This window comes from Solanum dulcamara, chromosome 6 (assembly GCF_947179165.1).
Source record: "Solanum dulcamara chromosome 6, daSolDulc1.2, whole genome shotgun sequence".
Taxonomy (NCBI): domain Eukaryota; kingdom Viridiplantae; phylum Streptophyta; class Magnoliopsida; order Solanales; family Solanaceae; genus Solanum; species Solanum dulcamara.
Window position 1 is genome coordinate 70,078,359 of NC_077242.1, and position 14,621 is coordinate 70,092,979.

The window sequence follows — 14,621 nt, forward strand, 5'->3', positions numbered from 1 at the left end:
GCATCCCTCAGAGCCTATCTAAAGATAGTGCTTAAATTTAGTTTTAGAAAAATGATTAGGGTTATTTATTCATTTGTTTGTTTTAGAAAATGTTAACAAGAGGGATTTCTTATAAATTTTGAGAAAATGGTGAAAATACAAGGTATGTCATATATATATATATGTCTTATAATATGAATGGAGCAAATTTAATAATAATATATTTATTGTATGGTTAAACAAAATATACTTGAAATATATGAAAATTTTATGTATTGAAATACAGATGTATATTTAAAATTATTTGAATAAATAAGCTTACCTAAATTTATGGTAACTAATATGAATGTCGAGTATTAGAACTGGTTACTTTATTTGTAGACATGATATAAAAGAAAATAAATAAAGAAGTGAATAAGATAATAGATAAGTGTATATATATATGGATGTGTAATAGGTCATAAATGTGATTTGGGTGAAACTTCTAATAAGATTAGTGATGCCTAAAAATCATTAAGTTTTTAAAATATTAAACTACCCAAATATATACAAACGAAAAAATTTAAAAGTTGATAGGAAATAAAAGTATCTACATTCTTATCTTCTTCGGATCAGTGCCGGCTTATTAATCGAAAGATAAAATATATAAAAAATTTGTCATTTTTCTGCTTGGGTCAACTTCTATCATTTCCAAAGGGCCTAACTACCCTTACCCCTCCTATGTTCATTTGTTATTATAATCCTAGATCGATCTAAAAGAAATAAGAACTAACGTCCTAAAGCGTACTTATCGATCCAACCTAATATCCAAGAGGCATTGGATATATTATTAGCGTAGGTTTTAAACCAAAGAAAATATAGGCGCCCTAATTAGACACATCGTCAAACAAAATAAATAGGACAAGCAGTTAGCACATAAAATCTCAAGTAAGCCTCTAGATTAATTATTTAGCATGCTTGAAAACACAGATAAATAGTGGAAAGTCAAAAAAATTACCCAGTGTACGTACACAATAAGACGTATGTATCATAAATATGAAAACAGAAAGAACATGGAGACAAATTTTATGATTTAGACATGTGAGGCAATTTTAATTACTAAGGTGATTATAATAAAACAAGACATGGTTGTCAATTTTATTGTTAACTAATAGCGTTTATAAAATCCTATTAACATGATTTTTAGTTAACAGTGTGCTGAAAATTTATTAAAACACAATAGATAGGATTTCTAAATATTGATATGCTGAAGATTTATTAAAATATAGACACAATCTTAAGGATAGAATAACATAAGAAATATTTATTAGAACCCTATAGGCATGACTTCTACACATAATATTATAAAAAATATTTATGAAGGCCTAATATCTATTTAATTGGCATGTTAGAATTATGATACCTATAAACATGATTGTTATATGATGAAGTATGCTAAAAATATTGTTAGGTCCCATGGATCTAATAGGCTCAAAATATTCTTACCGGCATATAACAATGGTTTCTAAATAAAATATGCATTGGAACATTTATTAAATCCTTTAGATATAGCTTCTTTATGCATCAACATGATGAAAATATTTATAGTCTTGTAAGCATAATTTAATTCATATAAAATATTAAAATATTCATTAAGTCCTATAGACATGATTTATGTATGTTTATTACGATGAAAATCTTGGTTTTTATATGCTTGCAATATTATTAAATCCTATAGGCATAGTTCTGTATGACATAATGTTCTAAAAAATATTTATTGACAAACCTATATAGGTATTGTATCTATTAAAGTAGCCTATTAAATTTTATTAAATCCTAAACATAATTTCTATATAAATTAACATGCTAAAAATATTAAACGAGTCATGTAGATGTAGTTTCAATTAATATGTTGAAAATATTAAGCTTAAACCATGACATATGATTCAATTAACATGCTGAAAATTATCTATCAAAAGCGTATATACATGATATTTAATGGCAGAATGGTTGGTAGTTTGAACAAAATATATGAAAGTTGGGTAGGTTATTTAATACATATTAATAAGTAAAAAAAATAAATTAAAATTAGAAGATTGATAAAAATGCATCGAGTTTATCAATATTTATTTCTGTGATAAACAAGTTTCATTTAAAATTAAATCTAAGCATCAATAAAAGCATAACTTTAATAATTAAAATAATCTTTCAGCATATTTATCTAGCGTACACACCCACATAAAATTATATCGAAGTAAAATAAATACAAGTAGCACGTAGATTCCCTCTCCCCTTTAGATAGTCTCCAATTATTTATTATTATGCAGAGTAGAGTTTACAAGATAATTACAACCTAAAATAAAAGGTAAGTGAGTAAAGTAATACAAAAGATGTAAACGAAATAATGGCATCTTAAACTTTCGTTCGCAACTGTTCGTATCTTGAACTTTGAAGTTCAAACCCTGTTAAATCATAAAAAAAAATACAAGCAGTACACTAATAATATAGAGGTATAACATAATTATATAATTTTACCTTAACAAAGAAAATAAATAAAGATAAGAATACATTTCAAAAAATAATAGATTCATACATGTAAAGAAAAGTTGGAACTAACCTGGATATTTTAGTTAGGAAGAATGAGCAAATAAAAGTCTGAACAGTGATACCAAGAACTGGAAATAGAATATTAAAGTATGCAAGAAATCTTTTCTTTTGTTTTTGTTTTCGTTTTGGATGTAAAAAATGTAAAGTAAAATATTTTTCCTTTCTTTTCTTTCACTACTCTCTGTATTTTTCCTCTGTATTGTTCTTTATGTGTATGTTTTTCTTTCTTCTCTCTCTGTCTTTCTTATACTGATAACTCATGGGTGAAGGGCGATGAAGTCAACCAAGACAACTGGCCAGATTTTAAATTCAAATCAAATAAGTCATAAACCATTTCAAACATGTAATGATTATGAGTTTTAGAATCCATATCAGGGACGTATCTTACAGATCTGTCTTTAACCATATTAAATATGAAAATACGTATACCCAAATATTAAATCTCGAAGAATTGTTTGACTGCTACTGGAGTTCGCCTTGTCGTCAACGTTGCTGTCTCATGTTGCCTCTTGTTGTGGTCATTGTCGACCTCGCTGTGGTTGCTGCCTGTTGCAGCTTGTTGCTGCTGTTTACTGATGAGCTTCTGGTTACAGGTTGGTGAGCTGCTGGTTGCAAGGTGGTGGCGCTACTGGTTGTAGGTTGGAGGCGCTGCTGCTGCCGGTTGGAGCTGCTGGTGGCGCTGCTGCTGAGGAGGAGCGCGAACTGCTGCAGCTCTGGGTGGTGTTGCTGCCGTCTTCTCCGGACAGCAGCTCGCGCGAAGATGAAGATGGAGCGAAGCCATGGCTAATGCCTTGAGAAGCTGGTTGTACGATAGTGGTGTATGTTTTATCCGGCGAAGGCGGAGATGACGATGCGAGAGAGGGCGAGGCGATTTCCAGATAGAGTATGGAGGTGGGTGCGGCGGATATCTTCTTCTTTTAGAAGATAATGAGGAGAGAGGGTGAGAGAGTTTAGAGAGAGAGTGAGTTTTTTTTCTCCTTTGGAAGAGGAAGAATAAGATAGTTTAGGGTTTTTGGGGTGTGGAAAAGATAATGAGTGGGAGCCGTTTGATCAATCAAACAAACGAATGAGATTGAAATTGAGATTAAAAATGGACTACATTAAATTCAATTAGGCTATAATTATAATTAATTGTCAAGTAAAATGTCATCTAATTAATTATCATAATATATGTTGAATAAGTAAAATCATAACTTTTATCAAGTAATAATATTATATATATATATATATATATATAAAGTAAATATGTGTGTACATACAATATAAATAGATGTATTTATAATGTACGTATGTATGTACTAAAATAGACGCATAATTAATATAGTTAACTCAAATATACAATAAACTTAATTAAGTAATAACTTTATAAACACATGTATATAAAACGTATTAAAATAGATATGTAATATGTACATATTAATATGAATAAGTAAATTATAAAATAAACTTAGTTAAGAAATATATATTTTTTATATATAAAGAAAATACACACATATATAATATATACTAAATAGACACATAAAAATATTTGAACGTATGATGCTCATAATTTAAAAAATAAAAAAAATAATAGTTATAATATTAATAAATAGCAAAAATATTATAAATTATGAATATCAAAATATACGATTTATTGGATAAAACTAAATATAAATTTATTTATTTAATAAAGTAATAAAAAAATTAAAAATGCATATTTATTAAGACAATGATTTGAAAAGTAATTATAGGTCGGTCAAAATTGGGTGTCAACAGAGGTCTCTGTAGAGATGGCAGCCAGGACAGTGCGTGATGTGGCAGTCTCCCACTCACAACAAATGTCACCTCTAGCATACAAAAACCTCCAGTTGGATGAAGATTTGAACTAAAATAGATTATGGTACAATTGTTGCACTCTAATGGGCAGTTTACTGGGTTGCCTCATGAAGATCCTCAAGTCCACATCCAAACAAAATTGGAGATTAGCGACATTTATACACCTAATGGGGTAGCTCCTGACTATGTGAGGTTAACATTGTTTCCCTTTTCCTTGTTGGGGAAGCTAAGAGGTGGTTGAAGTCGGAACCACCAAATTCAATCACTTCATGGAATGATTTGGCTCGTAAATTTCTTATTAGGTTCTTTCCTTCGGGGAAGACGGCTAAGTTGAGGGCTGAAATTTTGAGCTTCAAGCAAAAATATGGAGAAAATTTATACCAATCTTGGGACAAATTTAAATCGTTACTCATTAGTTTTCCTCACCATTATCAAGCTAATGAGGTGTTGGTCCATACCTTCATTGAAGGTTTGGAACCCAATACCAAAATTCTTCTTGATTCTGCTGCAGGTGGACAAGCATTGGAGAAAACATATGATAAGTTATATACATTGCTTAATCGCATATCTCAAAGAAACCCAGAGTGGAACGGAGGAAATGTTCGACCTATCGTTCAAAAAAAAGCAGGCATGTTAGAGGTTGATGCAGTAACTACGTTGACAACACAAATTGCAGCAATGCAAAATATGATGACAACACATTTCAACACTTTAGCAAAAGGACAGCAGCAAGCTTCAGTGAGCATGGTTCAACAACAACACATGTGGTGTGAGGTATGTGGAAACAGTGAATATGTGGCTGAATATTGTAGAGAAAATTCAGAGTCGGTAAATTTTGCGGGTAATGTACCTAGGAGTGGTGGAAACCATAACTATGAAAACACGTACAACCCAAATTGGAGAAACCATCCTAACTTCTCATGGGGTGAAAATCAGCAAAATTAACAACAAGGGCAAACTCAATACAGACCACAAGGAGGTGGACAATAATACAATAATCCTAACCAAGGATACAATACTCAAAGTCAAGGTGATCAAGGATCAAGAAAATCAGTAAGCGTGAGTGTAGAGGACATGTTGAAATAAATCATGACTGACCAAGCTAAGCTAGCTGCAGATATTCGACAGAATCAGTTAGCTATCCAAAATTTAGAAAAACAACTTGGGCAAATGGCAAGTGCACATATTTCTCGCCAACAAGGGGCTTACCAGGTAACACTAACCCAAATCCCAAACAGGTGAATGCTTGAGTACTTGCAGTGGTCTCCCCCTCATTGAATTGGCTCCCAAAGCCAAACCGGCAGAGGTAAGAGGCAAAGAGCAAGTTGGGGAAGAAGGTGAACCCAGCTGTTCAAAAGCAGTGGAGGAACCAAAGACAAAACCTATTCCCCCTTTCCCACAAAAATTCAAAAAGAAGAAAGAAGAGGAGTGTTTTGCAAAGTTCATAGATTTGTTGAAGAAAGTATAAATTAACTTACCTTTGATCAATGTTTTGCAGGGAATCCCAAAATATGCTAATTTTGTCAAAGATATTGTGGCCAATAAAAGCAAGTTAGCAAAATTTGAAATAGTGTCACTCACTGAAGAGTGTAGTTTAAGAATATTGAACAAAAGTAAGCTTCCAGCTAAACAAAAAGATCCACGTAGTTTCACAGTACAGATAACCATTGGTAAGTATAATAATGCAAGAGGTCTCTGTAATCTGGGTGCTAGTATTAACTTGATGCCTAGATCTATGCTTAAGAAATTAGGCCTAGGAGAACTTAAAGCAACAACTATTTTGCTACAGTTAGCTGATCGTTCTGTACCTAGACCTGACGGTATCATTGAAGATGTGTTGGTACAAGTAGGATCCCTCATTTTTTTTGTAGATTTTGTTGTTTTAGATTTTGAACCTGACCCCGATGTTCCGTTTTTCTTAGGACGCCCATTCTTAACAACAGGCGGGGCACTTATTGATGTGGTTGTAGGTAGGTTAACCATGAGAGCACATGACAAAGTAGAGGTGTTCGATGTATATCATGTACTGAAATTACCTGTAGTCTATGAAAAACTGTCTGCTATAACCATCATCGATGAGGAAGTCTCAACTCAATGCATTATAACAAATGATTCGTTGGCAAAAGTCGTGATGGGTCAAGATATTGAAAAGAACGTGAAAGCTAAAGAGTTAGCTAGTGTGCTTAATATGCCAAATATCAGCATATGGAAGAAGAATGTAGAACCCTTAAACAGAGAATTGGGCCTTTCACCCAAGCCTTCTCTAGAAGAAGCTCCTAAATTGGAGTTAAAACAATTGCCAGCACATCTCAGGTATGTTTTTCTTGGAGTAAATAATACTTTACTTGTAATTTTTTCATCTGCTTTGTCTGAGGCACAGGTCATAGCAGCACTTGCTAAAAAGACATAAAACGGCGATTGAATGGCAAATGGTTGATCTTCACGATATCAGTCCCGCTTGTGCATGCACGAAATTTTCAAGAAAGAAGGACATAAGGCTAGTGCACAACCATAATACCATTTGAACCCCATCATGAAAGAGGTTGTGAAGAAAGAGATAATTAAGTGGCTAGATGCAGGAAAAATATACCCAATATCTGATAGTAAGTAGGTTAGGCCAGTTCAATGTGTACCAAAGAAAGGGGGGATGGTTGTGATGACCAATGAAGAAAATGAGTTAATCCCCACAAGAACAGTAACTGGGTGGCGTATATGTATGGACTACAGAAAGTTGAATGATGCCACAAGAAAAGATCACTACTTTGTACTTTTTATTGACCAAATGCTTGAAAAATTAGCAAGCCAAGAATATTACTATTTCTTAGATGGATATTCAGGTTACAATCAAATTACCATTGCACCAGAGGATCAAGAAAAGACAACATTCACATGCCCCTACAGGACGTATGCATTCAAGCGTATGCCATTTGGTCTTTGCAATGCTCCTGCCACTTTTCAAAAGTGCATGATTACGATATTTCATGATATGGTGTAAGTCTCTAATAGGGAAGTGAAGCAAATTCTGCAAAAGACTGTCAATGCACAACAAAAGAATTGGGAAGAAAAGCTAAATGAGGCATTATGGGCATATAAAACTGCGTATAAAACCCCCATCAGAACATCCCCTTATTAAATGGTGTTTGGTAAAACATGTCACTTGTCGGTGGAGCTATAGCATCAAGCCTACTGGGCAATCAAAAAGCTCAACCTTGATTCTGAGCTAGCAGAACAAAAGTGGTTAGATTAGTTACATGAGTTAGAAGAATTCAGGCTCCACGCCTATGAAAATGCCAAGCTTCACAAGGAGAAAACTAAGCGCTGGCACGATAAGCACATCATTACTCGTATTTTTGAACCAAGACGAAAGGTACTCCTCTTTAACTCTAGACTTAAGCTTTTTCCAGAAAAGTTGCAGTCCAAATGGAGTGGACCTTTCGAAGTCATGCGTATGGCACCACATGGAGTCGTAGAATTGTAGAATGCAATGAAATCGTCCACATTTTTGGTTAATGGACAAAGGGTTAAGCATTACTTCGGGGAGGATGTTGATCGTGAGGAGGAAGTCATAGAATTGGATAATGAGTGAAGCAATAGCTGAGTCATGCCGTGATAATAAATTAGGCGCTGTGTGGGAGACAACCCGTGAGGTATTGTGTGTTTTAGTTAGAATTTTAGTTGCTTATTTTGGTTTTACTGACATTTAATGTTGTTGAGTATATAAGCTAGTTTGAAAAATAAAAGAGCATAAAAAAGGAGATTTGAACGTAGCACAAATAGTGTGTTCCGCGAAGAGTCCGCATCGCAGACCTACTCCAGTTCAGTGAAAAATGTTTCCCAGGTATGTTTTAAAAAATTTATGTTGAAAAATAATTCACAAGGAAAGTCCGGAAGATGAAAGGAAGATAGAACAATAGAATATAAGGAACATGTTTGTTTTAGATTTGTCAAGAACAATTAGTATATAGAATGATTGTGACACATATCTATACACCATGTTTGGTTGCTAAACAGGATGAAAAGATTAAGGCATTTTTGTTGGTTCATGTTTATCCCCGCTCAACGATGTAGTTAAGCTGTCAGCAAGAATAGGCAATTAAAAATTGGAAAATCATAATTGTAAAATCAACCCTGTAAATCAGTAATTCGGAACCTCTTGAATGCCAAGGTAATGGAGATTAAAATGGAAATCTTAAATTGCTACAACCCAAGGACTCTTCTTTAAATTGATAATTCTATTTGACATCTTTTAAGTGGTTTTCACCTAGTTTTGGTAATATCATTCATAGATATAAACAAACTCAACTTTTTGAGACACACACTAATAATTCAATTCATTACAAAGTTAACTAAGCCTAGTTGTATATTCCCTGTGGGTTCGACGTCTGGCTCTCAAAAAGAGCCACTATATTACTTTTGAGACAATGTATACTTGCGTGTGCGTTTTGACACCAACAAGTTTTTGGCGCCATTTCTGGGGAATTTATGTTAAATTTGGCAATAACTATCTTTGTAAAGTTCCATTATTATTAGTGCTTGTGTTAAAAACCTTACCAGAAAAATTCGGTGGGACAAAACTTTGGTTAAGGAAAAAAGAGTACAACGCGTATTTTACTCTCCCTGATAAAAACTTCATTTGATATTTTAGAGACGACGAATTCCAACCTTATATCTTAGTTTCTCAAAAGTTGATGTTGGTAATGTCTTTGTGAATAAATTTGCAAGATTATCACTCAAACAAACTTATTGTACATCAATATCACCATTCTTCTGGAGATCATGTGTGAAGAATAATTTTGGTAAAATATGTTTCGTTCTGTCTCCTTTTATGAAGCCACATTTTAATTGAGCTATGCACGCGTCGTTGTCTTCGAATATAACTGTGGGTACTTTGACATCATGTTTTCCAGGACGCATCTTTCTTTGATGAACTGTATCATCGATCTCAACCACACACATTCTCTATTTGCTTCATGAATTGCTATTATTTCAACATGATTTGAAGAAGTAGCAATAATAGACTGCTTTATAGATCGTCATGATACAACAGTTCCTTCATATGTAAATAGATAGCATGTCTGAGATCGAGCTTTATGTGGGTCTGATAAATAACCTCCATCTGCATAACCAATAAGGTTTGCACAACCTTTATTAGTATAAAATAAACCCATATCAATCCCTTTAGGTATCACAAAAAATATTTGATACCGTTCCAATGCCTTCATATTGAGGATGAACTATACCATGCTAGAAAACTAAAAGAAATATTATATCAGGTCTGATTGCGTTACCGAGATACATAAGTGCACTAATAGCACTGAGATATGGTACTTCAGGACCAAGAAGTTCTTCATTCTCTTTTGGAGGTCAGAGTGGATCTTTATCCACTTCTAGTAATCGAAGCAACCATTGGAGTACTTAATGGATGTGCTTTGTCCATTTAAAATTATTTTCAGATTTTTTCAGTGTAGGCAGATTGGTGGACAAAGACCCCGTCTACTAAATATTCAATTTGCAGACCCAGATAAAGTTTTATCTTTTCAAGGTCTTTCATCTCAAATTCTTTCTTTAGATATTCAGTCGCCTTTTGGACCTCTTTAGGGATTTCAATGAAATTTATGTCATCAACATAAACGGCGAGTATAACAAACTCTGATTTCGTTTTCTTAATAAAAATACATGGACAAATGACATTATTTATATAACCTTCATTTATCAAATATTTACTAAGGCGATTATACCACATACGCTCTGATTGTTTCAGACCATATAATGATCTTTGCAATTTGATTGAGTACATCTTCCAAGACTTAGTATATGCTTCAGGCAATTTTAATTCTTCTAGAATTTTCATGTAAATTTCATTATCAACTGAACCATAAAGGTAAATTGTAACTACATTCATTAGATGTATTTCAAAATTTTTATGTACAGTAGACTGATGAGATATCAAAAAGTTATTCCATCCATAACAATTGAATATATTTATTCATAGCTGACCCCGGGTCTTTGAGAGAATCCTTGTTCAATAAGGCGTGCCTTGTATCTTATAATTTGTTTTCTCTAATTTCATTTTCGAACAAAAACTCATCTATAGACAACTGATTTTACACCTGCAGGGGTTTGGACTACAGGTCCAAAAATCTCACATTTAGCAAGTGAGTCTAATTTTGTTTGAATTGTCTTTTGTCATTCTGCCCAATCACATCTACGTCGATATTCTAAGACGGATTTAGGCTCAAGACTTTTACTTTCTTGCATGAGGTTAAGTGCAACATTATATGCAAAAATATTATCCACCATAATTTTTGATCGATCTAAATTTATCTCATCACCGGTAGAACTTATTGAAAGTTCTTCATTCACTTGAGTCTCGGGTTCACTAATTTCTTCAGGAATATCAGGATTACGCAAATCTTGACCTTCTTCATGAGGTTCTTTTATAGTATCATATTTATTAAATCCTCAAGCTTCTCTTTTTAGAATTTTTATTCTTTGAATCCAATGGTCTACCACGCTTCAGGCGTGTTTGGAATTCAGAAGTTATGATACTAGTAGATGGTCCTTTTGGGACATCAATCTGGATAGGCACATTCAGTGTAGAGATATGTGACTTAGTTATCCATTTTAAATCAGTAAATGCATATGGCATTTGATTTGTTATTTTTTGTAAGTGGATTATCTTCTGGACCTCCTGCTTACATGTGCAGATACGTGGATCAAAATGAGAACTTTCCATGCAATTTCTCTTTCAGGTTCCTTTTTCTCTCCCCCTAATTGTAGGAAAGTAGTTTCAGCAAACCGACAATCTACAAATCGAGCAGTAAATAAGTCTCCTGTCAACGGTTCAAGGTAGCAAATTAAGAAGGGTAAGTCAAACCCATATATATGTCCAACCTTCGTTTAGGACCCATCTTTGTACGTTGTGGTGGTGCTACAGGCACGTATACCGCACAACCAAAAATTCATAGATGGGTTATATTTAGCTCATGACCAAATACTAATTGTGACGGAGAGTATTTATTATAATTTATCGATTTGAGACGTACAAGTGCTGCTGCATGTAAGATAGCATGACCCCAAACAGTAATCGGCAATTTTATTTTCATAAGTAGAGGTCTTGCTATCAATTGTAGGCGATTAATAATTGACTCTGCAAGACCATTTTGAGTATGAAAATGAGCAACAGGATGTTCAATTTTTATCCCAATTGTTAAGCAATAATCATCAAAAGCTTGGGATGTAAATTCTCTAGCATTATCAAGGCGAATTACCTTAATTGGGTAATTTGGGAATTACGTCCTTAATCTTATTATTTGTGCTAATAACTTCGCAAATGCTAGGTTGCGAGATGATAAAAGGCACACATGAGACCATCTTGATGATGTATTTATTAGGAACATAAATTATCTAAACAATCCACCAGGTGGATGAATAGGTCTACATATATTCCCATGTATACGCTCTAAAAGGCCAAGAGATTTGATGCCAACCTTCAGAGTTGATGGTTTAGCAATTAATTTGCCTTGATAACAAGCAGCACATAAAAATTCATCATTCGTAAGAATTCTTGTTCAGGTTCTTTAATGGATGTCCAGTTGAATTTTCAAGAATTCGTCTCATCATTATTAATCTAGGATGACTTATTCGATCATGCCATAGCACAAATGTATTTAGATCAGTAAACTTTTGGTTTACAAACAAATGTGCTTCAATTGCACTAATCTTTGCATAATATAGGCCAGACGAAAAAATTGGTAATTTTTCCAAAATATATTTCTGGCCTGAGACACTCTTGGTTATATCAAGGTTTTCAGTATTCATTTTATTTAATGTCTCAACATGATATCCATTTATGTGGATATCTTTAAAACTTAACAAGTTTCTTAGGGATTTTGAAGAGAATATTGCATCTTCTATAACAATCTTTGTCCCCTTAGGCAGAAATATAGTAGCTCTTCCGGAGCCTTCAATAATTTTTGAATTATCAAAAATTGTTGTAACATTTGCTTTTCTTCTAAGCAAGTAGGAAAAATATTTATCGTCTTTAAAAATGGCATGAGTCATTCCATTATCAATTATACAAATATCCTCGTGATTCATCATTGATTCAAACAAAATTTGAGGCATATTCATATTTTTCTTCAAAAAAAAATAAGGTAAACGTTATAATTAAAACATGGCTCATAGAAAAATATAAACATATTATTTAGTACAAACAAATGAAATGAAATTTATTTAAATATTAACATGCTTATCAATATTCATATTTTCTTCTAGGAAATTGAAGAAGTCAGCTACATTCAGATGCATAAGTTCAATATTATCTCCAGAGATAAAATTTGTCTCAAGATTATTTTCTACTCTTTTTAAGGATGCCTGATATAGTTGAACCAGACGTTTTGATGACCGGCAGGTCCGTGACTAGTGCCCCATACCTCCACATCTATGACATATACATTCTGAATTTTTCTTTGGTATAGCTTCTTGCTTTTCACTATTTTTTTTGTATTGCTGATCATTTTTCGGTGCTAGCTGAGTATCATGATTATAATTTCTTCTTCAACCACGACCACGAATAGGGCCATGACCTTTTTCTCGTTGGTTATAGTTTGTCAGATTCACTTTAGGGAGTGACAAAAAATCAACGGACCGACTATCATGATTTTTCATTAACAGTTCGTTGTGGCATTCAGCAATAAGAAGGTGAAAAAGTAATCTGCGTCTTTTCACCAGTAATGGTTAATTAACTGGTTTCATTATGAAATCAGTCCTTGAGAATATTTTTTAAAACCCTTTTTGCGATATTGCTATTGCAGGAGCATATTCGCGAGTGAAAATGTGGAGTATGTTTTTTTCAAGTTTGTCTTGCTCAATAATTTCTTCTCCGCATAAATTTAACTGTGCTATAATTCTAAACAAGGCAGAATTATATTCAGTTATATTTTTAAAATCCATTAATCTCAAATTAAGTCAATCATGACGTGCCTGTGGAATGATGACCAACTTCAGTTGATCATATCTTTCTTTTAGTTTCTTTCACAGTTTAATGAGGTCTTTTTACTATTCACTACCGTGAAAGTGGGTCCCATGGACATCCACTTTTTTACTTCTTTTTGCAACAAATATAACTTAGTTTTTCTAACTAAACGACTCATAAGTTAGGAAGAAAGTTTTTGATTGTCAAAAACTTTTAATAATTCCTTTAGCATTTGTAACGAAATAAAATGAACAATAATTTTAGTAATTACTTTTTGACAAATTGTAAACTGTAATAGTAATTTGATAAATAAAATTGTGAATGCGTAAAGGAAGACTAGATCTACTAAGTTGTTTGGACCAATATAATAGACATTCTAAAAAATTACTATGAAATGTGTGATAGTAATTTGATGAAAAACATTGAATGTGGAAAGGAAGACTAAATAACTGAGATTGAGTTGTTTGGTTTAAAATCATGATTATAATTTGAATTATTTAGTTTATTTTTTATGTGAAATAGATAATTTTATAATTATGATATAATGTTTATCTTGATTTTAACTAGATTTATAATTAAATTCATAACATATTTAATTTTAAATTTTATATCAAGATAACCTACTTAATTCTTTCGACCATACGACTTTTAAGGTCAGAAAAAAAGTTTTTGATCATCAACAACTTTTATAATTTCTTTAATATTTGTAAATGAAACCGTACGAACAAACATTCTAGGAATTACTTTTCGAAAAATTATGGAATGTAATAACAATTTGATAAAAAACAACGAATATGAAAAGGAAGGCCAATTACCGACTAAGTTTTCTTGTCCAAAATCAGGATTATAACTTAGATTATTTATTTTACCTTCTATACTAGATAAATAAAGTTATAATTGCAATATAAATTTTATCTTAATTTTTAACTGTATTCTAAATTAAATATAAAATATAAATTTTATCTTAATTTTTAATTGTACCCTAAATTAAATACAAAATATATTTTATCTTAAAATTTATATCAAGATAACCTACTCTTTTTTTTCAATTAAACAACTCTTATGGTGAAGAAGAAATTTTTTGACCGTCAATATCTTTTAGAAGTTCCTTTAATATTTGTTAAAACGACATAAACAACGTTTTAGATATTACATTTTAACAAATTATAATATATATGATACATAATTTGATAAATAACACTGAATTAATCAGGAACACACTAGCACAATTGAATATAAATATTATAAATGCGAGGTGCAGAAT

At 32.4% G+C, this 14,621-nt stretch overlaps 1 protein-coding gene across 1 annotated transcript; it reads left to right on the plus strand.

Moving 5' to 3' along the window:
- Positions 1-5,469: 5,469 nt before the first annotated feature.
- On the plus strand, positions 5,470-6,790 carry LOC129892957 (uncharacterized). The gene is made up of 2 exons (XM_055968461.1): positions 5,470-5,592; positions 5,879-6,790. Exons 1-2 carry the CDS (start codon positions 5,470-5,472, stop codon positions 6,788-6,790), a joined length of 1,035 nt encoding a protein of 344 aa, XP_055824436.1.
- Positions 6,791-14,621: the final 7,831 nt, after the last annotated feature.

Coding starts and splice junctions, on each gene's coding strand:
- LOC129892957 (XM_055968461.1), top strand. CDS start 5,470: ATGACTGACCAAGCTAAGCTAGCTGCAGATATTCGACAGAATCAGTTA. Junction 5,593..5,878: donor GCCAACAAGGGGCTTACCAG/GTAACACTAACC, acceptor AATGTTTTGCAG/GGAATCCCAAAATATGCTAA.